Here is a 24650-nt window from a genome sequence, read left to right as displayed (position 1 = left end):
GGGAGAGGGGAGTGGAGTGGAGAACTAGAGCTAACACACGTGGGGGTTCTTTTTAGGGTAATGAAAATGTTCTAAAATTGATTGTGGTGATAGTTGCACAACTCCATGAATATACTGAAAGCTATTACTTAACACACTTTAAATGGGTGAATCCAATGGTGTGTGAATTTATATTTCAATAAAGCTGTTTCCAAAGAAAAATCCCAAGTCTTCCTATGGCCTCTGAAGTCTTCCACTAAGTAAGCTCATCTCTCTCCATTTTTTTCTTGCTCACTCTGCACCAAGCACTCTGGCCTCCTTCATGTCCTCTAGACTCACCAAATACATTCCCACCTCAAGCCAGGGTTACGGCTCATGGTTGGGCAGTTTGTGCACTGAACAAAAAGCCCCCGGCTGAAGGTACAAGTGAGAACTGCCATCCAGGCTTCTGCTTGCCTAGACAGGGACCAGGGCTGCACCCTCTCAGAGGGGTCATCTTTTCTAATCAGCACACATGACCATGTTCAGGGCTTCTGTACATACTGTTCCCTCTACTTCAACCCTTCGCCCACAAATCCACATAACTCACATTTATTCAGTTCTCTGCTCAAATGTCATCAGAGAGGCCTCCCCTGACCACCTGTGGTAGCACTTCCCTCTACCCCACGCTCTAACTCTTCACCCTCCTTTATTTTACTTCATATAACTTATTGCCACTGGATAGATTACGTATTGATGTATGTTTTGGTTACACCTGTCTCCATCCACTAGAATGGAAGCCACAGGAGAACAGGAACTTCGTTTAGTTTATTGCTGTATCCCCAGTTCCTGGAATAAGGTCTAGCATAGTAGGTGCTCAATAAATATTTCTTAAGTACATACATAAATGAAGTAAAAATCAAGTGATCATCAAAGGCTTAATCATGGACCAGTCTGAGCCCATTCTAGATGAAGAGAAGGTGTGGTTTTTAGCAGACTGGATGGATTGTATCACAAGGAAAAGTAGCAGCGTGTGGTACCTAAGTCTCAGGGGCTGAGCTCATACACGAGACCAGGCACTATTGATCAGAATGTACACCTGGGACTTCCCCGGTGGCGCAGTGGATAAGAATCCGCCTGCCAATGCAGGGGACACGGGTTCGAGCCCTGGTCTGGGAAGACCACACATGCCGCGGAGCAACTAAGCCCATGCACCGCAACTACTGAGCCTGCACTCTACAGCCCACAAGCCACAACTACTGAAGCCCACGTGCCACAGTTACTGAAGCCCACGCATCTAGAGCCCATGCTCCGCCACAAGAGAAGCCACCACAATGAGAAGCCCGCGCACCACAACCAAGTGTAGCCCCCCTTCACCGCAACTAGAGAAAGCCCGCGTGCAGCAATGAAGACCCAACGCAGCCAAAAATTTTAAAAATAAATAAAAATGTAGACCTGAGTGGGGTGAGAGCCAGCGCTCGGGGAGGAGTAAGACAAGACTTACTTCTTCTTTAGTGTAGTACTTCAGGAGGCCTTCTCTTGCCAGGAGGACAAACCTCCTTCTCAGGAACTGTGCGTTGTCCCTTCCTCGCTTCCATAGGAACCCTTCTCGGTTACCTTCCACCAAGAATGAGAAAGAGTGAACACTCACAGCTTCAAGACAAACAAGCAACTCATGAACCCCATACCACATGGTCTCAGGGGTGGAATGAACCTCCCACCCGCTGCTAAAATGTCTAGGATCTAATTTAGCTATTTCAGCTGCAGGACATGGGGGTCCTGTCTGGGGCCAAATTTGCAATGTTGTATGATTTCAGTTGGGCTCCCCTCAACTTTCTTCCTTGGCTGTATCCTAAGAAGACATAGTATACTCTTAAGTGGGCTAAATCCTAAGAAACTGGATTGATTCTGAAGGAGGCCCAACTTCACATTGACATCAGCCTAATGAAACTCTCCAGAGTTTGGGAATAATGAGTGACCTCTGGGCTCCTGCTGGTAGATGAATACTCTGTGCTCCTGGCCACTAGGAGAGCTAAGCACTGGCGGCCTCTGGTCCTCAAAGAGCAGTTTTGTATACTTTGCTCTCTGGGTCAGTGTCAGCTTGGACTCAGAGCAGCAGGGCAGAAACTGCCACAGGTTCAGGGCCACCGATGAGGTTGTGCCCTGCACAAAGGCGGGAAGGGAGGTGAAATCCAGTCCGTGCACCTTCCCAAGGCTTGTGCCACACCAGGGGCTACATTAGCCAGAAGCAGGGTGTCTATTTCTTCCTGGTCTGCCCGGTGGGTGAGTCTTTTTGCAATTTATACCGAAGACTCTATACACCTTGTGGCCCTGCAAGGACCTGAGACGGATGTGTTTCTCGGCCACTCAGACCATAAAACCCCACCAGCTGATGTGTTGCTATTTCAGAGACAGAGGAACCCACACCTTGGCCCCTGTGGCCAGAGCAAGGGTGGCAGGTGTATCTCTGCTGACCTTGTTCCTAATACTCAGGCACTTTGTTTTCTAGAACTCATCAGAACTAGCCCTCAAAAGATGATGAAAATAACTTTACCTGGGGGTGAGATTGTTTTCCCCTCAGCCGTAAACTCCTGTCTCTCATACTTTGCTCGAATCCATTGTTCCTTTAAGACCCTAAAAAGAGAGAATGTTTAGTCAGCTGTGTCTGATGCATCCTCTTCCCATGGCATCTTTCTGAGACCCCGCAGCTGAGGATGGGAACATCACAGCAGCTGCCTGGCTGCCTGCTGAGGCTAGCCAGGGATTCTCTGCCTGGGTACTATTAACATTTGGGACCGGGTAATTTTTAGTGGTGGGGGGATGTCTCGTGCTTTGTAGGATGTTTAGCAGTATCTCTGCTAATCCTCCACCCCCTCGATGCCAGTGGCACCCCCTCCCCAGTTGTGACACCCCAAAATGTCTTCAGACATTGCCAGTGTCTCCCCAGGGGGAAATATCTCCCCCAGTGGGCTATATGCACACCACTATACTATTCCAACCTCAGCCTCAGCCCTCTAGGTCAATGAGACAGATAACAGCTCCCCTGGACCATCTACTCTGCCATATCCCACTGCGTGTTCATGAGCTTAAGCCAGGAGAGTCCTAGAGCCTCTTCCTGTGGCCCACCCATGAGATCTGAGCATGCTACACTGGACAGAGCAGTGGTCTTAGGGTCTGACCACCTGGGACCTGGTCTCATTCTACCATTTATCCACTGTGTGACCAAGGGCAAGTTACTTAACTCCTCTGAACTTGGGGAGTATGCCAATAATATTATACCTACCTACCCCCGAGGGTTGTTGAGAGGTTTAAATGCATACAAAGTGGCTTGTACTGTGCAGAGCACATAGTAGGTGCTTAGGTGGGGCCTAAGCAGCTGCTTTGGAGCAACACTGAGCTCAGGTGGGACAGCTCAGGTGGGACTCTGTAGAAAGTATAATAGCTGAAACACATTTGTTCTGCTAAAATACCGGCGGCTTCTTAATCAAGTTAGTCATCACCTGTAGGCTATGAGACCATCAAGTCAAAGGGACAGATCCTAAAGAAAATGCCCCATTTCACAGCTGTGGAAACTGAGTCCCAGAGGGGGCAAGTGACAACCCAAGCTATGAAGGTGGAGAGGGGCTTTCATCAGGTCTGTGTGCTCTCCATGACAGTACCAAATGTTTTCCTGGCTCCACCTGCTGGGCATGTCTGTAGAAGAGACCACCACACAGGAGATAGGGTAGTGGTGGGAGGGGTGAGACCAGGAAATCACCCACTCACATGCAGTCGCTGGCCTTGGGGATATAGTAGAAAGCAGGGACTCTGGCTTCATACTTGGCCTTCACTCGGAGGTTTCCGTTGTGGGTCATAAACTGCAAGACAACAGCAACTTGGGGTTATGTTAGAACTTGAAAAAACGTGAAATGAAACCATGGTCTACCCTGAAGGCCACTGTTCTCACTGGCTCCTGGGCTGAGTCAGGAGACACTCCTCCCGGAGTCTGACACATTTCCCCTCCTCCCCGCCACACCACCCAGCCTGGTCATCTGTGCTGCTGGGAAGCCCCAACCTGGAGCAATGAGGTGCTGTAACAACCATGCTTCATACAGGCAGAGCACTTTACAGCTCTCCTGCATTAGTTCATTCGATCCGCTCAACCACTGTAATATTACCATCCCCGTTTTAGAGGTGAGGACACTGAGGCTCAGAGAGGTTAGGTGACTTACCCAAGGTGACACAGCTAGTCAGTGGAGAGCTGGGATTTGAACCCAGACCTGTCTAACTCCATAGCTCATGTTCTTTCTCCCACCCCCTCCACAGATGGCCAGGACCACCAGCAGCAGTCCCTGCAAGTCCGCAGGAGATAGATGGAGCTGGAGGATGGAAGAAGTTCAGGGCTCGCCCCATAGAGTATGTAGGTCAGGAAGATCACTGGGGGCCTTTGGCACCCAAGAGACCCAGAGGCAGATGTGCCAGGAGTGGCCCTGGCCAACAGCACTCAGTAACAGCAGTGGCATATCTGGGGTGAGGGCATGTGTGGAACAAACATCAGGTTTTTAATCCACATCCCTTGGGCAGTGTGAACCCTATTCTCCCCTTCCCCAGTGGCCACTCGGCTGTGTCGCAGGATTTGCACGGGCTTTGGATCTCAACAGAGCAGGGTTCGTATCCCAGCTGTGCCATTTATTCACTGAGTGACGCTTGGGCAATACTTAAGCCCCTGAGCTTCAGGGATCTCACCCGCGAAGATGAAGAAGATATAACAGGGGAGTGATGAGGCACAAAGAAACGACCCTCAGGTCTAGGTGCTGGTTTCCAGTCTTTCTCCTGCACTAGAATGTAAGCTCCACGTGAGCAGAGACTTTATCTTGTTCACTGCTCTCTCCTATACCCAGCATCTGTGGGCTTCCGGTAACGTGTGGAATGAATGAGTAACGTATCTAGCCCGGTGGTCTAGCACGGTGCATGGCACAGATGGCTATTCAGTAAACATGGGTCTGCTTCCCCAGTAGTCCTCGAAATCCTCAGCTAGCCAGCCCAGTTTAGTACTGCCTGCTCTCTGAAGGTTTTCTGGCCAGAATGGTGTTATCTGGGCTGCAGGTGTCCTCCATCTCTGCAGGTCAGGAGAGAAAAGTGGTCCCCTCCATGGCTAGGGGGACTGCAGGAGGACTATGAACCATGAATCAGGATACTTCTGTTCTAGTCCAGGATTTCAGCTACTGAGAACAGCAGCTGTTAACTGACTATTTACTTTGTACCTGCCTTGAGCCTGCATTTAATCCTTACAGCAGCCCTATGAAGGGGTAGTGGTATCTTTATAATACAGATGTGGAAAGGGTTCACAACTAGCGTTAAATAGCAGGCTCAGGGCCTCATAGCTAGTAAGTAAGCAAGTAGTGGAGCTAGGATTTGAACTCAGGGCCTCGTCTAAGGCAAGTCTAATTGGCTCCTTATTGCCCCTCTCTTGGCCTCAGCTTCCTTCCCTGTAGAATGGGAGCGCCCTGACCACTGCCTCCACCCCAGGTCTGCTGTTCCAATGCTCTCCACCTGTGCCCCTTGCTACCTCCACAATATTGTCGTCCCAGAAGTCAAGTCTCACAGATTTCACTTTGCTGATGTCTGGGAAGTTGCGGTGGACTCCGGAGCAGTTCAGACAGATGAAGATGCCCAGCTTGTAAGAGGCCCAGTCGGGATCTGCGGGGCAAGAGGACAGGAGGGGAGCTGGGTGAAGAAACCAGGGTTGGGCAGGGGGCGCCGGGAGAGGCAGGGCTTGGCAGTTAGCCTGGGGAGGTGTCCAGCTCAGCCCATGCCTTCTCTCTTAGCCTCCCCGCCTTGGATGAACAAAGATCAGCATGAAAGCCTCTGGTCAGCCCACTGGCCCTGGCGCGGCGGCGGCCAGGATGAAGATCTTGTAAGGAGTCCCGAGGATGGGGGCGAGAGGCTGAGGCGGGCGCGATGTGGAAGTGTCAGGACTCTGAGGAACCTGGAGGAGAGCGCGGAGGGAGGGACCGGCACCGAGGCGCCTGGCTGGGGAGCTGCGGGTGGGGAAGTCGGAGTCAGGGACGCTCGGGGTCCACAGGGTCGGAGTGCTGTGGAGCAGGAACGTGGGAGGACCCCGGGGACGTCCGGGGCGGGTGGGGAAGGGGCACTGGACCATCAGGGCAGAACTGGGTCCGGGGTCTGGGATCCCTGGTGTGTAGGATGTGTGGATCCGAGGGTGTGGGAAGTGGCTGGGTCCGGAATGAAGACGTCAAGGACCGTGGTCCGGGTGGGTAGGGTGTCTGGCAGGGGAGGTGAGTAGAATGGTCAGGGCACCCGGGGCCGGGATCTAGTGTCGAGGTCCAGAGTGGGGAGAACAGGCGGCCCGGCCGGGTTCGAGTGGGAGCGGTACCGGCCGAGGAGAGGGCTGCCGGGGGCCCGGGCCCGAAGGTGATATACGGGCCACGCGCGGATCCAGCGGGAGTCCTGGACCGGCCCGGGCCTGAAGGGAGAGGAGGGGGCCGGCGGGCCGGGGGCCGGTCCCACGTTCCGGACTGCTCGCGCCGCCGCGCCCTTACCCGCCGCCCCGCAGTCGGCGCAGTGCGCGTTGCCAGTGCCCGCCGCCTGCAGCAGCTCCAGCAGCCGCTTCTTGTTGCGCTCGCGGTCGCCCATGGCCGGCCCCGCGGGCTCAGCAGGGCTCAGTCCGGCCGCCCCCCGGCCTCCGGCCGCCCATGGCCAGCACCTTCGCCCTCAGGTGGAGTGGGACGCAAACCCGGCGCCTCCAGCCCGCCCGCGTCGCCAGTCCCGCCCCCCAGGACTTTAAGCCCCGCCCCTCCTGGACTTTCTGTCCCGCCCCCGGCGTGTCCAGTTCGCGGACTGCGTTCCTCTCTAAGGCGCACGCCCGCCCGGCAGGGACGCAGCGCAGGGCTTGGAGTCGGTCACCCTGGACCGAGGTCAAATCCTGGCCCGCCACTGGCTAGCGTTGTGACTGTGAACAACCTGGGCAACCTCTCTGGGCCTCAGTTTACACCTCTGTAAAAGAGGAATAAAGGCATATGTCCTTGGCAAATTAAAAAGGATCTACTTCTGTTAAAGCGTTCTCCTGATGTATTATAGATCCTACATCTACTCAGAGACTTAGAGACATTCAAATGTCACCTCCTCAGGAAGCCCTCCTTGATACCTAGCCTGGAGTAATCTCTCCAGCTTCTGGTGTTGCTAGAATACCAACCGTTATAGGATCCATTTCTCCCTTTGGCCCTGAGCATTTTCTACCGATCTTGCATTACAGTTATTTATATATTTATGTTAATTCCTCCTCCACTCCCAACACACACACATGCGCACACTAGATACTTTGATGTCAGAAGATTTACTTCTGTATCCCACACAGCTCCTAGAAAGAGTACCTGCACATTTTTAGAAGTCTAATAAATAGTCGCATGACTGTGTTCCCCAGGAAGTGTGGCTTCATCAATAGGGACACCGCTGGGCATTTCTTACTTTTTTTTTTTTTTTTTTTTTTTTATGTGGGATCTTCCCGGACCAGGGCTCGAACCCATGTCCCCTGCATTAGCAGGTGGATTCTCAACCACTGCGCCACCAGGGAAGCCCACCGCTGGGCATTTCTATCTGTGAAGTTCCTCGACCGTGAGGTGTGGGCAGGGCTTAGGTGGTCTTGAATCTGGGCATTTCCTGAATTTCCCCCTCCCCCATGTCTGTACCTCTTTGACACCATCCTCAGTGACCCACAGACTCCTGGTAAGGCACACACTGTGCACACTTGCCATCCCCTCTGTAGGCAAATATCTGTCATATGCATAAGGCTTAATGCACATCATCTTAGGTTTCCATTCTGGTGGGTTTTAGCTGATCTGCCAGCATCCCCAATTCAACACACATGCATATACACATGTGAACACATAGGGCAGCATGGTATAATGGAATGAATTCAGGAATCCAGACTTTGAATCTTGGCTTCATCACTGACCAGCTGTGTGGCTTTGGGCAAGTTCCTTCACTTCTCTGAGCCTTGGACACCTCATCTGTAAAACGAGGGTCGAGAGATCACCTAATAGGGTCATTGAGATGAGCCAGTACATGGCACACAAAGCCCTCAAAACACAGTGGCTCCCTTGCTTCCCCTGCCCCTCTGGTCAGCTCATGGGATCATCCGTTGGAATGCTCTGTGTCATTTCCCATCTTCCCCAGGGTGGAGGAGGTCAAGCCTCCAGGCCCTGGGGGAAGGGGACATTACCAAGAGTAAGCAGCCAGGAGGGTCTTGACTGTGGGGGTGAGGCCTAGCCTAGGAACCTCTCCAGAGGGACCAGGGAGAGAGCCTGGAGACGGGTCAGAGGGCATGGGGTTGTTTACCAAACAGGCCGAAAGATGATTCATTTCCGCTGCTTTAGATGAAAAAAGGGACAGAAATAAATCTCCCAGGAGAAATCTGGGAAAGGCAACCTAAGGTATGAAGGCAAGGCGAGGGGGGAAGTGGGGGACGAAGAGGGGACAGGCAAAGGACATCACTTCTCGGCTGCCAGGGCAGAACAGTGATGTTGGGGAGCTTCTTGGGTGCCTTTGCCCCGCTGAGCTGCTCTCTTTGCACCTTGAGATTCAGCATCCCCTCCCTGGAGGTCCCACAAAAGCCAGCCCAAGGGAAAATATATCATCTCCTTCAAGGTGAGAAGCAAGAGATTGAGAGGTTCCTTTAGTTTCTTCTCTTCCCGTCCTTATTTCTGGAAGTTTCCATTTAACAGAATTTCAAGGGACTTCCCTGGCGGTGCGGTGGTTAAAACTCTGCACTTCCACTGCAGAGGGCGCGGGTTCGATCCCTGGTTGGAGAACTATGACCCAACATGCCGCGGTGTGGCCAAAAAAATAAATAACTAAAACTAAAAACCAACCAAACAAACAAAAAACACCAGGATCTCAAGCCTCAAGGTTTGCCAAAAGCAAACAAAAGAAACAAAAACAAACAAAAAGCGGTACCGTTAAACTTTGTTGGTGATGGGTTTCTTTTTTTTTTTAAATTTATTTATTATTTAATTTTTGGCTGCGTTGGGTCTTCGTTGCTGCACGCGGGCTTTCTCTAGTTGCCGCGAGCGGGGGCACCTCTTCGTTGCGGTGCGCGGGCTTCTCATTGCGATGGCTTCTCTTGTTGCCGAGCACAGGCTCTAGGCGCATGGGCTTCAGTAGTTGCGGCACGAGGGCTCAGTAGTTGTGGTGCACGGGCTTAGTTGCTCCGCGGCATGTGGGATCTTCCCGGACCCGGGCTCGAACCTGTGACTCCTGCATTGGCAGGGGGATTCTTAACCACTGAGTTACCAGGGAAGTCCCCATGGTGATGGGTTTCTTTCGTTCCTTCTTTCTTTCTTTGGGGAGAGGGGGGAGAGAGAGGGATAATGCTAATTAACAAGTATTGAGTGTTTTTACAAAGACTTTCACACCATTTGATCACACTTGAGTTCCATGACAGCCCTCTGAGAGCAGCCTGTTATCCTCATGGAGGATGAGAGGTTAAGGTACCCAAAGTCATAGCCAAGCAAAGGTGGGAACAGGGGCCTACATCCAGGTCTCCTATTGTGGTGTCTGGCAAACCCCACAGGACAAGGCTGCTCTCCCTTTAGTCCTCCTCCCATAACTGGATTTTTTTTTCACTTTTAAAAACATTGTGGCAAAATCTCTATAACATAAAATTGGCCATTTAGGGACTTCCCTGGGAGCTCAGTGGTTAAGAATCCGCCTGCCAATGCAGGGGTCACGGGTTCAAGCCCAGGTCCGGGAAGATCCCCGATGCCGCGGAGCAACTAAGCCCATGCGCCACAACTACTGAGCCTGCATTCCAGAGCCCTCGAGCCACAACTACTGAAGCCCGCGTGCCTAGAGCCCGTGCTCTGCAACAAGTGAAGCCACTGCAATGAGAAGCCCGCGCACAACAACGAAGACCCAACGCAGCCAATAAATAAATAAATAAATAAATTTTAAAATTAAAAAAATAAATAAAATTGGCCATTCTAACCATTTTAAAGTGCACAATTCAGTGGCATTCATTACATTCACGATGCTGTGCAACCATCACCACTATTTATTTCCAAACCTTTTTCATTGCCACAAAGAGAGACTCTGTAGCCCCCTCGTGGGGACTGGACATGATCAAAGTCTAGCTCAGCTCTGTATTCGGGAACCAGAAGCTGCTTCTAAGGGAAGAACTCTGTGCCAAAGGATGTCTTGACCCAGCGGACACCGAGTACTGGGATCGGGCAGAGGCAGCCTCCCTCGTGGGCTCAGTCCATACAGCAGCTGCTGGGGTGAGGGGGCAGTCAGGCCCTGGGACAGAGTGTCCTCTGTAAATAAAGCTCCCAGGATCCCTCAGAGCACAAACATCAGCCCTGCTCCCGGGGTCACTGTCTCTGTCGAGTTGAGCCCAGCCACAGCAGGACTAGAAGAAAACCTTCAACCACATTCCCAGCTCTGGACTGGGCTCAAGATCCCCACAGAATAGACCACAACCCCTTGGAAATTTTAAATAATTACGTTTATTAGTTACAGAATTTTAAAAACTATTATTATAGGAAATTTGGAAAATACAGTAAAGAAGAAAGAAAACACCACCCACAGTTATGGCTACCATTTATTCAGGGATTGCTGTATGTCAGGCCCCTTATGGACATTATTCCATTTGCTCTTCAATAAAACCCATTTTACAGATGAGGCAACTGAGGCCCCGAGAGAGAATCTAAGTGTATTTGTCCACAGTTACACAACTGAGATGATACATACTGGATGATACAGAGTACTGGAGCTGGGATTCAAACCCAAGTTCATCTTGAGCCCTTTTCAACAAAATATTATGTTGAAATGTATAAAGTTGACTTACAAAAGTAGTAATGTCATGCAGTTCAACCTAATGGTGTTTTTTTAATGGTCCTACCACTAATATTGATTAATATTTCATAAATTTCCTTCTGGTCTTTTATACATCTTTTGATCATTGGGACCATATTTTTCATACAATTTTATATCCTTTTAAAAATTTTTTGGGGGCTTCCCTGGTGGCGCAGTGGTTGAGAATCTGCCTGCCAATGCAGGGGACACGGGTTCGAGCCCTGGTCTGGGAAGATCCCACATGCCGCGGAGCGACTGGGCCCATGAGCCACAATTACTGAGCCTGCGCATCTGGAGCCTGTGCTCCACAACAAGAGAGGCCGCGATAGTGAGAGGCCCGCGCACCGCGATGAAGAGTGGCCCCCACTTGCCGCAACTAGAGAAAGCCCTCGCACAGAAACGAAGACCCAACACAGTCAAAAATAAATATAAATAAATAAATAAATAAAAATTAAAAAAAAATTCAAAACAAGAACATTTAAAAAAAAATTTCTTTACATTATATTTCTTATCATACTACTATAGATGCTTCATGACATCATTTTTTTAAACATCTTTATTGGAGTATAATTGCTTTACAATGTTGTGTTAGTTTCTGCTATGTAACAAAGTGAATCAGCTATATGTATACATATATCCCCGTATCCCCTCCCTCTTACATCTCCCTCCCACCCTCCCTATCCCACCTCTCTAGGTGGTCACAAGCACCAAGCTAATCTCCCTGTGCGATGTAGCTGCTTCCCACTAGCTATCTATTTTACATTTGGTAGTGTATATATGTCAATGCTACTCTCTCACTTCGTCGCAGCTTACCCTTTCCCTTCCCCGTGTCCTCAAGTCCATTCTCTACGCATGACATCATTTTAATAGCTATGTAATTGTCCATGTGGGTATATATATTTCTTTGTTGCTGGATACATAGATGGTGACTGATTTTTCACTGTTATACATAACATCGTAGTAACTTTGTGCCCAAAGCCTTTTCCCTCTTTAACACTGTATTTTCCCTCTTTAACACTGTATTTTCAAGCACCACAATCTACTGTAGTTGGTCTCCCTCACTCATCTAAGCTTCGTGAAGACAGGGCCAGGTCAGTGTGTCCTCCGTTTTATCCCCGGCAACTGTCTGCAACAACACAGGGATTCGATAAATATGTTTGAAATAAATGAAGAAATGAGTGGGGATAAAAAATAATAAACAATAAATGAGAGGACTTGAGGTCACAAAAGTGTTTTCCTTTCTTTTAAAAAAATTTTTAAAAAATTTTTATTGGAGTATAGCTGATTTACAATGTTGTGTTAGTTTCAGTTGTACAGCAAAGTGAATCAGTTATATGTATACATACACTCTTTTTTTAGATTCTTTTCCCCATAGGCCATTACAGAGTATTGAGTTCCCTGTTCTATACAATAGGTTCTTATTAGTTATCTATTTTATATATGTAGTGTGTATATGTCAATCCCAATCTCCCAGTTTATCCCTCCCCCCCTTATCCCCTGGTAACCATAAGTTTGTTTTCTACATCAGTGACTCTACTTCTGTTTTGTAAATAAGTTCATTTATATGATTTTTTTAGATTCCACATATAAGCGATACCATATGATATTTGTCTTTCAGTGTCTATGTCTTACTTCACTCAGTATGACAATCTCTAAGCCCATCCATGTTCCTGCAAATGGCATTATTTTGTTCTTTTTTACGTCTGAGTAATATTCCATTGTATATATGTACCACATCTTCTTTATCCATTCCTCTGTTGATGGACATTTAGGTTGCTCTTTTTAACAAATTTTTAAAAAATTGAAGTATAGTTGGTTTACAATATTGTGTTAGTTTCAGGTGTACAGCACAGCAATTCATTTATACATATATGTAAGTAAATATATATATATGTTCTTTTTCAGATTCTTTTCCCTTGTAAGTTATTACAAAATATTGAATATAGTTCCTGTGCTATGCAGTAGGTCCTTGTTGGAAGTGTTTTCCTTTCTGAAGGAAAGAAATAACGGGCAGGCATGTGTAACAGGGGAAGCTCAAACAGTCATGCAGAAGAATCTGATGGAATTAACCTATTTGTCTATTTATTTATTTAAAAGTTTTATTATGTATTTATTTATTTATTTTATTTTTGGCCCCTTTAGGTCTTTGTTGCTGCATGCGGGCTTTCTCTAGCTGCGTCAAGCAGGGGCTACTCTTCATTGAAGTGCATGGGCTTGTCGTTGCAGTGGCTTCTCTTGTTGTGGAGCAGGGGCTCCTCTTGTTGTGGGGCAGGGGCTCTAGGCGCGAGGGCTCAGTAGTTGTGGCACACGGACTTAGTTGCTCCGCGGCATGTGGGATCTTCCCAGACCAGGGATCAAACCCGTGTCTCCTGCATTGGCAGGTGGATTCTTAACCACTGTGCCACCAGGGAAGTCCCCCACTGGTGTCTTTTAGTGAGTAGATGTTCTTAACTTAAATGAGATCCAATTTATTCATTTTTTTTTCCTTTACGGTTAATGCTTTTCATTTCCTATTTTAGAAATATTTGCCTATGTCAAGATCATGAAGTTATGGAGCATGAATTTTTAATAATTTTCCTAAAGAAAATTAACCTTTGGAATATTATATATGCGATCATTCATTAATTTTTTTAACAATCACTTAATGAATCCCCATGTGTGCCAGGCGATGTGCTGGGTATTATAAGGGATATAATTATGGCTTGAATCCCTCTTGCACTCTAGACGGATCTAAAGTGGCTCGGAGAGGTGATGTCACTTGCCCCAGTTCACACTGCTGCTTTGCTGGGTTAAAACAGGGTTAAAACACAAGACTGACTGATTCCAGAGTCTGAGCATACCATGAGCTCCTCTGTCTCCAGGACTGTTGAGCCACCAGGAATGGATTTTTGACATATTCTAGTTAGTAGTTTCCAGGTCACCTTGGGAAAATGTAGAGTCAAATAAGGAGACAAAAACACACGGTCAAAAGCAAAAAAAAAAACCCAAACCTTACAGTTCACGTTTGCCTGTACTATGAGGGAGATGTGAGTCACGTGCTTGAGAGAAGGGAGAGGATGCCTTTGGCTCAGGATAATGGAAGGCTTCTCAGTGTACCCTTGTTGGCCCTGAAAAGGTGAGCAGAATTCAGGTCATTTTAGGGACAGAGCATCCTAGGGAAAGGGACCAGCAGGCACAAAGGTGCAGAGGAGAGATGCCCAGAACATCTCCTGAGCGGGTATCTTAATCAGGAAGTGATCAGCTCCAAGTAACAGAATACTGATCGAAAGTGCCTTAAACAAGGTCAGTTATTCCCTCACTGAACCATAAGTCTGCAGGTAGGTGGTTTCAAGGGTTTGTCCTGCAGCTAAACAATGTTATCAAGGCCTGTTCTTCTAGCCCTTGTCAGCATTGCCTGTCCACGGAGAGACGGCTGCTCCTCTGAGTTCATCCTCCCACCACCAGAGCCACAAGAAGAAAAGGGAGGTGCCCGCTTCCCCTCCCACACCCCCTCCCACTCTTGATCAGGGTATAAAATCTTTCCCACTTAGGTCCCAAACAGAACCACACTTACTTTTTTTTTTTTTTTGCCAGTGCTCGGCTTGCGTTTGGGATCTTAGTTTCCCAGACCGCCAGGGAATTCCCGCACACCCACTCTTATCTTAATCTTTAGTAAAGGGAAATAGGATTCCCATAACTGGTTCACCTTCCCGGACATCGCCACTGGCAGGGATCTGTTAGGAAGGAGGAGAGGCAGCATGTGGGTGCCTGGCGGTGAGCAGACAGAAAGAGCTGGAAGAGCAGGGTGAGGCGGGAGTTGGAGGTTTAGTCAGCACCGGGGCCAGGACAGGGAGGGTGTGTGTAAGGACAGGGACGGGGTTAGGCTGATGGAAAGCTGAGAAATCAGGTGGTGCAGGGTTATTGCAGGAGCCCAATGGAGACAATGAGGCTCTGATTCAAGTGGCCACAGGGAAAGGTAAAAAGACGTTTTGCGGGTAAGGCTGATAGAATTTCATGTGTTTTAAACTGCAAGATGCCACACAGTAGTGAGTCATGAAATTAATATCAATTTAGTGGTTCCAATTAACCCACTTTTTTTTTTTTGAATCTTGTCCCCCCTCAGTATTCTACATGTCTTTTGTCTCTTTTTTAACTTGACTTTGTCCTGTTTCCTTTTAAATCTCTCTGAACGTTGCTTCTCCATCTTTTGGGGAATCCTCTACTTGCACCCAATGCTCATGCTCCCAGGGTTCTCTCCTGGACTCCCTGTGCTTTCCTCACACCGCCCCTCTCCCTGGCTCAGCCAGGCATTGTCCCGGGATAAAGTGCCATTTCCTCACGGCACAGCCTAGTCCTCTCCCTTACATAGCTAACCATCTACTGGACATCTCCACCCAGTGTCCTGTGGGTTAAAGACAGCTCAGTGTTAAAAAAAAAACAACAGATCAGTGTTTTTTAAAAGTTGAAATACACACAAACTGAAATACAGTAGAAAATGTCAAGGTGCATCCTATGTAAAAACACAAATATTTTCTTTCTCGCTCTTTCTTCAAATTTTAAAAAATTTATGTATTTGTGTTGTTTTGTTTTGTTCTGTTTTGGCTGTGTTGGGTCTTCATTGCTGTGTGCAGCTTCCTCTAGTTGCGGTGAGCGGGGGCTACTCTTCCTTGCAGTGCGCAGACTTCTCATTGCGGTGGCTTCTCTTGTTGCAGAGCTTGGGCTCTAGGCACGCAGGTTTCAGTAGTTGCAGCACGTGGGCTCCGTAGTTGTGGCTCGTGGGCTCTAGAGCGCAGGATCAGTTGTTGTGGCGCGTGGGCTTAGTTGCTCCACGGCATGCGGGATCTTCCTGGGCCAGGGCTCGAACCCGTGTCCCATTGGCAGGCAGATTCTTAACCACTGCACCACCAGGGAAGCCCCTCTCTCTTTTTTTAAATTGACGTATAGTTGATTTACCATGCTGTGTTAGTTTCAGGCGTAGAGCAAATTGATTCAGTTAAAAAAAATATATATATATATATATATATGTTCTTTTTCAGATTCTTTTCCATTATAGGTTATTACAAAATACTGAGTATAGTTCCCTGTGCTATACAGTAGGCCCTTGTTGGTACAAGTATTTTTAAATGAAGCTTTTGTTTCACACGTACATCATCAATGTGTCCTGGGTCACGTTCAAAAAAGTTTTGAAAACATAGGAACTAGATAACGGGCTAGACGCAGGCATGGGAAGGGCCAGAGCCATCTGCATCCGGGCAGCAAAAACAGGGAAGTGAGGAGCTGGTTTCTGGGAAGATGATGACTTTCATTTTGAACCCACTGGTTCTGATTTACAGTAAATCACGCATAGTGGTTGCCTCTTACTACTTCCAGGCTCTTGTCAAAGTAATTCTGAATGAATGCTCTGAGGAATGAGGGACTTTCCCCTCAAGGTCATTAATAATCAGCTCCAAAGAAGAGATGAAACTTTAATAGGGGAAGTAACATTTACTGAACACTTATTCTATGCCAGGCTCTCTGCATCCAGTCTCTAACGAGAAATCCTCTCAGCAAGATTTCCTGGCGGTGTGAGGCAGGTACCATTACCTCCATTTCACAAATGAGGAAGCTGAGGTTCAGAGGGGATGAGAAACTGTCTAAGGTTGTGCAGGTAGCAAGTCATTTGTTATATCTTGCCAGTGAACCACAGCATCTCAGAAAGCATCAATCACCAGCGTTCCTTATGGCCTCGTGTATTGGTTTTCTAGGGCTGCTGTAACAAATCACCACAAACTGGGCAGCTTAAAACAACAGAAATGTATTCTCTCACAGTTCTGGAGCCCAGAAGCCTGAAATCAAGATGCAAGCAGGGTTGGTTCCTTCTGCAGGCAAATCTGTACCATGCCTGTCTCCCAGCTTGTGGTGTGTGTGACCTGCTGATGATCCTTGGCCTTGGCTTGTAGATGCATCACTCTAAGCTCCGCCTCCATTTTCACCTGCATTCACAGGGTCGTCTTCTTATAAGGACACCAGTCATATCGCATTAGCTGCCCCCCACCCCCTGTAGTGTGACGGCATTTTAATCTTAACTGATTATGTTTGCAATGACCCTCTTTCCAAATGAGGCCACCATCTTTTTTGAGGGATACATTTCAACTCATTAACACCTCATTAAGTGGAATAAACCTTGGAGTTAAAAGGAAATTATTTCCCATTGATTTGGAGAATTTTGCACAAAAAGTTGGCTTTATTTTGTGTTGGATTCCTAAGATCCGCAGAAATTGGCAAGAATCCTAGAATTCTCATGAGTACTTATAACTGGCCACATCTCCACTACCTCCTGGACAGTAGCTACACAGACACTGCTGCCTCATAAAAACGCAAACACACCATCTTTCCCTCCCAAAGCCACCGCCCTCCTGACTTCCCTGTTTTTCACAAAATTAGCTAAAGTCGTCCTATCTTTCCTGAAAGAACCCAGAGTCAGCAACAGAGACATCAATGGTTTAATGGATAAGGGATCTTACACATCTGAAGCAAAAGGGTTCTGGAGCGGCAACACATGGTGCAGGGCAGGACATGGTAGCAGTCTTCATTGGGAGCGGGGGGGAGAGGTTACCAGTTATAGAGGGAAATGACATCAGGTGGGTACATTGGTTACCAGGGAAACCAGCAGAGGAGCACAGCCCCTCACTGCCCCTTTGATAAACTATCCCAGTGGAGATGTTTTGGGCTATAGATTAGAAAAATCACTAGCTGGGGCCGGGGGCAAGTACAAAGGCATTTACTGAGTAGGCTCTATGATTAGGAGCGAAGGTCAGCCACCTGAGTAGGGTGTAGGAGAAGCAGGGACTGTTCCAGCAGGGGATGTACAGAGAGCAAGAGAACAGCCATCCTGAGTGGCCTGATCACACAACCTCCCAGGTTCAATTCCTTATGGTTGCCTGTCCCTTGAGAAGATACACTAGCTTCCAAATACACTTTGCTACCAGGCTCTTTACCTCCAATCCGGCCTCACACTTCGGCATATGCCCCAATTTTTAGAAACACACCTCAGATCTGACTCTACAAAAGCCCCGGTGGTTTCCAGTTACCTCGTGGAACTATTCAGCTGCCCCATTCTGCATTCGAGGCCCAGCCAAATTTGGAGCCAGCCTCAGCTCCCTCCATCCCTTCCAAATAGGACACTTTCGAGGCCAAGTGTCAAAGCCACCTCCTCCTACCTCTCCCTTCCTCGAAGGCTGTCTTCACACAGTTCCCCCCTTGAGCTCCTGAAACACCACCTCGCATCTGTCCCAGTTATTCCATTTTACCTGGTGATTTGGTTATGTATGTTCCTGCCTACACTCCCCCACCAGACTCTAGGCAGGGCCCCAAAAGGAGCTCATCAATCTGTATGCCTAGATAATAAACCCAGAGTCTCCCCAAAGGAGGGATCTTGCCAACTACAGGCTAAAACCCGCCCAGGCGTTTTCTTCCCAGACATTCTGCTCACCGGCAGTCAGGGGCCGGAGAGGGCGAGGCCGTTTCCCGGATGCAGTGGAAGGAGCCTGCGGCGCACCCGGGGGCTCCGGATCCCGGCACAATCCCGGCCGGCGTCTGCCCAGAGGCGCAGCGGAGCGGCTGCCCGCAGCCCAGCGGGAACCAGCTCGGGCCGGCCGGAACGCCGCTTCCGCTGGAACCTTTCTACTGAAAGGCTGGGCGCTTTTGGGCGAGGCACGCAGGAACCGGAAGTTAGTGGAGGAAGACGGGCGCGGGAACCTACTGCTTTAACGTGGAAGATGAACATCCTTAGTCTCCTCTTGGCGGGAGGTAGGGTTGCCTGCAATACTGGGTGAATCTCCCGTCTGACATTAGCCCCTGGTCCTGGAGTATTTCCCCCTTGGGTCCCGTGTCTTGGAGTCCCCGCTGAGTTGGCGGGGCGGTTCTGGTCGCCGAGCCTAGGAGCGGTTGTGCTTTCTTCCCTGGGTTAGGGGTCCACGAGCGACTCCTCGGACTGGGCCGAGGGCGGAGGGTTCAGAGTCTAACGGCTGCTTGCTTGCTTCTGGATGCGTTATTGTCCTGTGGCCGCAATGTCAACGTTTCCATTGGTTTTACAAAGTTGCTCCTTATATGGTTTTTCTTCTTTGTAGAAATATAGTCATGGTAGAAATCTTGAAAAGTGTACAAAAGAAAATAAAAACCGCCCTTAAATCTACCACTCAGCTAAAACATTTATTATAAACGTATAAAATTTGGTTGTTTTTCTCTTATTTTTGGCTGCACCATGTGGCTTGCGGGATCTTAGTTCCCCCACCAGGGATTGAACCCTGGCCCTGGCAGTGAAAGCACCAAGTCCTAGACCACTGGACTGCCAGAGAATTCCCTAAAATTTAGTTTTATTTGGTTCCACTGGATGAGAAAGAAACTATTGAAGATAAATATTGTTAAAAAGATCTATTAATTGGAAAAAGATTTCTGTTAAAAATTTCAAAAACGTTAAGCAGTTGAAATCATTTTTTAAATACATGCTTCTTTAGGGACATAAAATAAGATTTCTAGGTAATAAAACCTAGGCGTTATCCATAAAAATCAGAAGATATCTCTTATAGATATGATCCGCTAGTTCTTTCTTTCTTTTTGGTTGTGTTGGGTCTTCGTTGCTGCACATGGGCTTTCTCTAGTTGCAGCGAGCGGGGGCTACTCATTGTGGCGGCTTCTCTTGTTGTGGAGCACGGGCTCTAGGCACGCGGGCTTCAGTAGTTGTGGCACGCGGCCTCAGTAGTTGTGGCTCGCGGGCTCTAGAGCGCAGGCTCAGTAGCTGTGGCGCACAGGCCTAGTTGCTCCGCGGCATGTGGGATCTCCCGGACCACGGCTCGAACCCGTGTCCCCTGCATTGGCAGGCGGATTCTTAACCACTGCGCCATCAGGGAAACCCCACTAGTTGTTAAATTATAGGAAAGTCAATGTCACTTTGCAAAGGCTCTGGTTAGGCCACAACTAATGCTAAAAGGAACTAAGACGTCTCAACTTACATTTTGCTAAAATTTCCTTTTAGGGAGGTGGAGATGTTTTCCAGTTCCATTAGGGTCCTCCTTATTCCAGTCCCTACATAATTCCTGCTATCGGAAAAAATCCACTGCACCAAAGAAAATTATTCCCCATGTTGATTTTTCTGATGAAAACGCAAAGGAGTCTGGAAAGGCACTTGACAAGCTCTTCTCTTCAGAACAGCAGGCTTCTATCTTGCATGTGTTGAATACAGCGTCTAATAAAGAACTTGAAGCTTTCACATTGCTCCGTGGAAAAAAGTCCCTCAGCATTGTAGACCACAGAGAAAAGTTCGGGCCATTTCAGAATTTGGAGAGTTTAATGAATGTGCCCTTGTTCCAGTATAAAACCACCATTCAAGTTTGTAACTCCATTCTTAATCCAGAGACTGGAGGGAAAAAAAGGAAGTTACAGGAAAATCGTCTCTTGAGAAAGCTCATCAAACCAGAAATAGGAAGAGAGAGACTTAAGGTATACTCTTTTTTTCTTAATGCGTCTTATACTGCCTAAATATTTGAGAACCAAAGCACTATTCTGAGCACCAAGACGGGGTTCTTCAGGCAGATTATAGTTTAGTTGGTGGGCCCAGAGATACACATATAAATAGATAATCTATTATATGGTTATTCTCAAAGTATGAGATGTACAGGTAGTAAATTGGCAATTTAGAGGAGAGAACTGTGGGTTGGGGAATGTTTACTAGAAGAACTCAGCCTGGATCATGGAGAGAGAACTAGGCTAGCAGGAAGAGGAAGGCATTCTAGGAAGAAAGGACAGTTGATGTAGAGAAGTAGGTCTGGGCAAGACTTATTTAGGAGGAATGTTGAGAAGATATATGGCTGTTTTCCTAGGCTCCTCCTTCATCTCACATGTTAATTCTACTCCTATTACTTCTGATCTGTTTCTTGTGCTTCTTCACTGTGACCTAGATTCTTAATACTTTGTCGTGCAACAGGCACCTAACACAAATCCCCACCTCTAGTCTATAGACGCCTCCCGTCCACCTTCCACAGAGCTGTCCATGTTCTTCCTGAAGTGTGTATCTCATGTTACACCTGAATGTTATATGCTTTGGTGGCTCCCTGTAGCTCTCAGGATAAAGGAAGTTACTTTTTGCAGAAATCTGCCTACCCCTCTGCCCTTTTCCCACTTGCACTCTTTATTCCACTGCCTGAGTGAGAGGTGTCAGCCTGTATTTGCAGATATCTGGGTGAAATAACTCCCTGTTTACCACTTTACTCATTCTCCTAGTCCTCCGGTAAGTCTTCCTGACCATTTCTCCTCTCTACAGTGTAACTTGTATGGTGGCATTTCTTATAATATATGGTTATGTCCCTTGTTTCTCAGTATCTGGCACATTCCCCAGCAACATTTGAATATTTGAATGCCTACTTTGAGCTAGGTGCTGAGAACAAGTAAAAGTTCTGTTCAACAAGTAAAAGACTGCTACTGGTTACCTTTTAGTAATAATTACTCTTTAACAATTCTTAGTTCATAAACTGTAAATATACTTCTATTACATAATTTGGATTTCTGAGTTTGTATCTTAAATTATATATGTTAAAATGTTTACACTTGTAATTAAACCAGCCTTTTTTGTTTTAGGCAATTAATAGTATTGTATCCATTGTTTCTGGTACTCGAAGAATTGCCTGGGCTCACCTTGATCGTCAATTGGCAGTGCTGGACTGGCAGCAAACTGAATATTGCCGATTGATGAAAGGAACGTACCTATCATCTGCCTACTTAGAAGAGGTAAGGCAGTTGCACCTCCAAAGCCCTACCTGCTAGAGCTACTTGTGTCGTCTTTTAGTCCTAAAAGGAATGAAATAAGATAGTAAGGATGGGTTTTCTTTTGGTACTTATTATTCACCCATTCCTATGTTTTCCATCACTTAACGATTTTTAAAAAATTGAATCATTTATTTCAAGAAATGCCTTATGAATCAAAGGCAGATCCTGAGAAAATCAGTGGTAAAGTATATTACTCTAAATGTTAAGAAACTTCATTACCATATTTATAAAGCTTACTCTTCAAACGCTATTACTTATTGTCTCATTTAGTCTTCAAAACCTGGTGAGATGGGCAGTAATGATCATCCTGATTATATCTATGAAAACTGGTTCAATCAAGTATATGATGTGATTAGTCAGTTGCAGAGGTGATTGATTCTAGGCTAGTTATTCCAACCATATACTCTACCCTAGAATTTTTTAAAAGCTAAATAAGACAATTTTGTCTAATCTTAAAGCCAATATAGTTTTTAGGAATTACGAAGCCCATTGTACAGATGAAGAAACTAGTAATTAGGAGGATTAACTGACTTGTCTTAGCTCAGCTTGTTCCTGCTAGAAAGAACTTGGCTGTCCTGACCCCTTCATAAAGTGCTTTTTCAATTACTTCAGAATTGTCAGTAGCAATATTATGTAAGTTATATATTTAAAAAATAGAAGTGGGACAGAGAGGGGGCCCAAACAATAAAACTTAATGAATTATTTCTGTTCACTTATTTTATCTTCCCTCCTTTCCCCCCCCCACCACCCCCAAAAAAGATTTCTTCAGTTGTTTCAAAGATGCCTAAAGCCGACTTCTATGTTCTGGAGAAAACAGGACCTTCATTTCAGAACTCATCTCTGTTTCCTATACTATTACATTTCCACATCATGGAAGCCATGCTATATGCCTTGCTGAATACAACTTTTACCCGGGATGGCCGCCATCAGGTGCTGAGCATGAATCGAAACGCAGTGGGGAAGCACTTTGAACTGATGATTGGTGACACACGGACTAGTGGAAAAGAGGTAGTGAAGCAGCTCCTCTCAGAGTCTGTACTGAAAGAAGAGCCTCGGGTATTCTTCCCACCAGATAAGATAGTCCGCTACAGACAGATGTTTTCATCTACTGAACAATACAGGGTAGAAGAGTTATATGATTCATTATTACAAGCTATTGCCTTCTATGAACTGGCAGTTTTTAATACTGAATCTTAAAATTCTGACGTTAGTATGTTACATGTTCTTAATATCATATTAATTTATATTTATTAGGTCTGAAGTTGTAAAACCAACTGTTCTGAACATCCATGTTAATGGAGAAGAAAACATAAGTTTGAGTGTATTTAGATGTTGAAAGTCAGACTTTTGGCTACTGAATGGTTTACACAATAATAAACCAAGGCTAAATCAATAAATAAGAGATTCTGTGCCTTTTGGGTTTAAGCGTTAAAAAATAAGATGTTCCCTAAACATCCAAAACAAGAAACAAAGTTATCTTCCTTAAAAGGCAAATGCCATCTATACTGAAGGATTTGCATTATTATCATACTGTTAAAATAGGGAATAATGAATTTTCTGGATGGTGCTCACCGTGGGAATAAAGCTAAATATAATTGATAACACAACTTGTGGAATCCTCTTCTTACTCTGAAAGTACAATGTGGTTTGATGCACTGCCTCCAGAAGGGAGTTTTCATCAGCTCAACTATTAAGCCCAAAACAAACAAGCTTTGTTTAATAAGCTCATTTTTTTTTTTTTTGGCTGCACCACGCAGCATGCAGGATCTTAGTTCCCCAACCAGGGATCGAACCTGTGCCCCCTACAGTGGAAGCATGGAGTCTTAACCTCTGGACCACCAGGGAAGCCCAATAGGCTCATTTTTTTTTTTTTACATTATTTATTTGGTTGCGCCGGGTCTTAGTTGCAGCATGTGGGCTCCTTAGTTGTGGCATGTGAACTCTCAGTTGCAGCATGCATATGGGATCTAGTTCCCTGACCAGGGATCGAACCCAGGCCCCCTCCACTGGGAGTGCAGAGTCTTAAGCACTGTGCCACCAGGGAAGTCCCTAGGCTCATTTTTAAACTTTGAAATATTTTACTTAACAGACCATCTTTTGAGAAAAGTAGCACTTTTTTCCCCACATCTCTCCATTTCCATTAGACTTGCCTTAGTTCAGGCCCTCATTATATCTCACCTATACTGAACCCAAGTCTCTCTGATGTCAAAGCATTAAGTCTTTTCTTTCCTTTAATCTAAAAGTGAAGTATACTTGTTGGGAAAAAAAAAATTCAAATAATCAGAAATCTATAAAATACATGGAAGTCCTCCCTTCCAGCACCTCCAACTCCCTAGGCAGTTTGATGTACACTCTAAACTTGTGGCCATGCACATGTAAATCTCTACATATGTGACTGTACACGTGAGCATCTCCACCTCGGAACTGTTGTAGATACCTCCAAGTACACGTCTGAAATCATTCTCTTTCCTCCTGACCATCCCATTTGCCATTGTTTTATACTTTAGTAAACAGTTTCACCAACTATTCAATTGTTCATGCCAGATGTGTGGCATTCTACTTCTCACATTTCTGGAAATAGCTGTAGTGAAATGTGTCCAAATTAGACATTTATAGGATAAGATGCTAAGTACTGAAGAGTCATCAAATTTGGTTACTTTTATCACAAAAGTAAATCTTAAGTCTTACAGGAACCTTTAAGAATTGAGAAAATATTTCTCAAAATTATGCTTAACCTTAAAAAAAAAAAAAGATATTAAATGTGTCCCTATTAGGGAGGAAAATACCCCCATTATTTCTTGGTTTTTGATCATTTAAATACAATTCTATGGAGTTATTTTACTTTGGTTCCTCAATTGATGAGGATTATCCGAATTTTCTAATAATTAAAGACCAAATTAACTGGTAAATGCTCTACAGGTAGTGGACTTTTGCATTCAGTAGAAAAAAATAAATCCATACACTTAAAAAAAAAAATGCTTTAGATGTTATTCTCTCTTTTGTACAGGGACAAAACCTATAAGATATAGCCTATATCCAAGCCTATACAATATCCATATTTA

At 46.3% G+C, this 24650-nt stretch overlaps 2 protein-coding genes across 4 annotated transcripts in view; one reads left to right on the top strand and one right to left on the bottom strand.

Moving 5' to 3' along the window:
• The window catches only part of ADAP2 (ArfGAP with dual PH domains 2), a 35037-nt gene extending 28345 nt beyond the window's left edge, over window positions 1-6692 (bottom strand). For all 3 annotated transcript variants that reach the window (XM_057536231.1, XM_057536232.1, XM_057536233.1), the window contains exons 1-5: window positions 6501-6692; window positions 5507-5637; window positions 3724-3815; window positions 2513-2592; window positions 1463-1575 (exon numbers count right to left, since the gene is read on the bottom strand). In XM_057536231.1, coding sequence (XP_057392214.1) covers window positions 1463-1575; window positions 2513-2592; window positions 3724-3815; window positions 5507-5637; window positions 6501-6594 — 510 coding nt within the window. In that variant the 5' untranslated portion in view covers window positions 6595-6692. The remainder of the gene's footprint in view (window positions 1-1462; window positions 1576-2512; window positions 2593-3723; window positions 3816-5506; window positions 5638-6500) is intronic.
• An 11768-nt stretch (window positions 6693-18460) lies between these two features.
• Window positions 18461-23178, top strand: TEFM (transcription elongation factor, mitochondrial). The gene is made up of 4 exons (XM_007190139.2): window positions 18461-18576; window positions 19802-20265; window positions 21400-21549; window positions 22348-23178. Exons 1-4 carry the CDS (start codon window positions 18546-18548, stop codon window positions 22783-22785), a joined length of 1083 nt encoding a protein of 360 aa, XP_007190201.1. The 5' UTR covers window positions 18461-18545; the 3' UTR covers window positions 22786-23178.
• Window positions 23179-24650: the final 1472 nt, after the last annotated feature.

The sequence above is a fragment of the Balaenoptera acutorostrata genome, chromosome 20 (assembly GCF_949987535.1).
Source record: "Balaenoptera acutorostrata chromosome 20, mBalAcu1.1, whole genome shotgun sequence".
NCBI classification, from domain to species: Eukaryota; Metazoa; Chordata; class Mammalia; order Artiodactyla; family Balaenopteridae; genus Balaenoptera; species Balaenoptera acutorostrata.
This window is presented reverse-complemented; position numbering and strand designations above follow the sequence as displayed.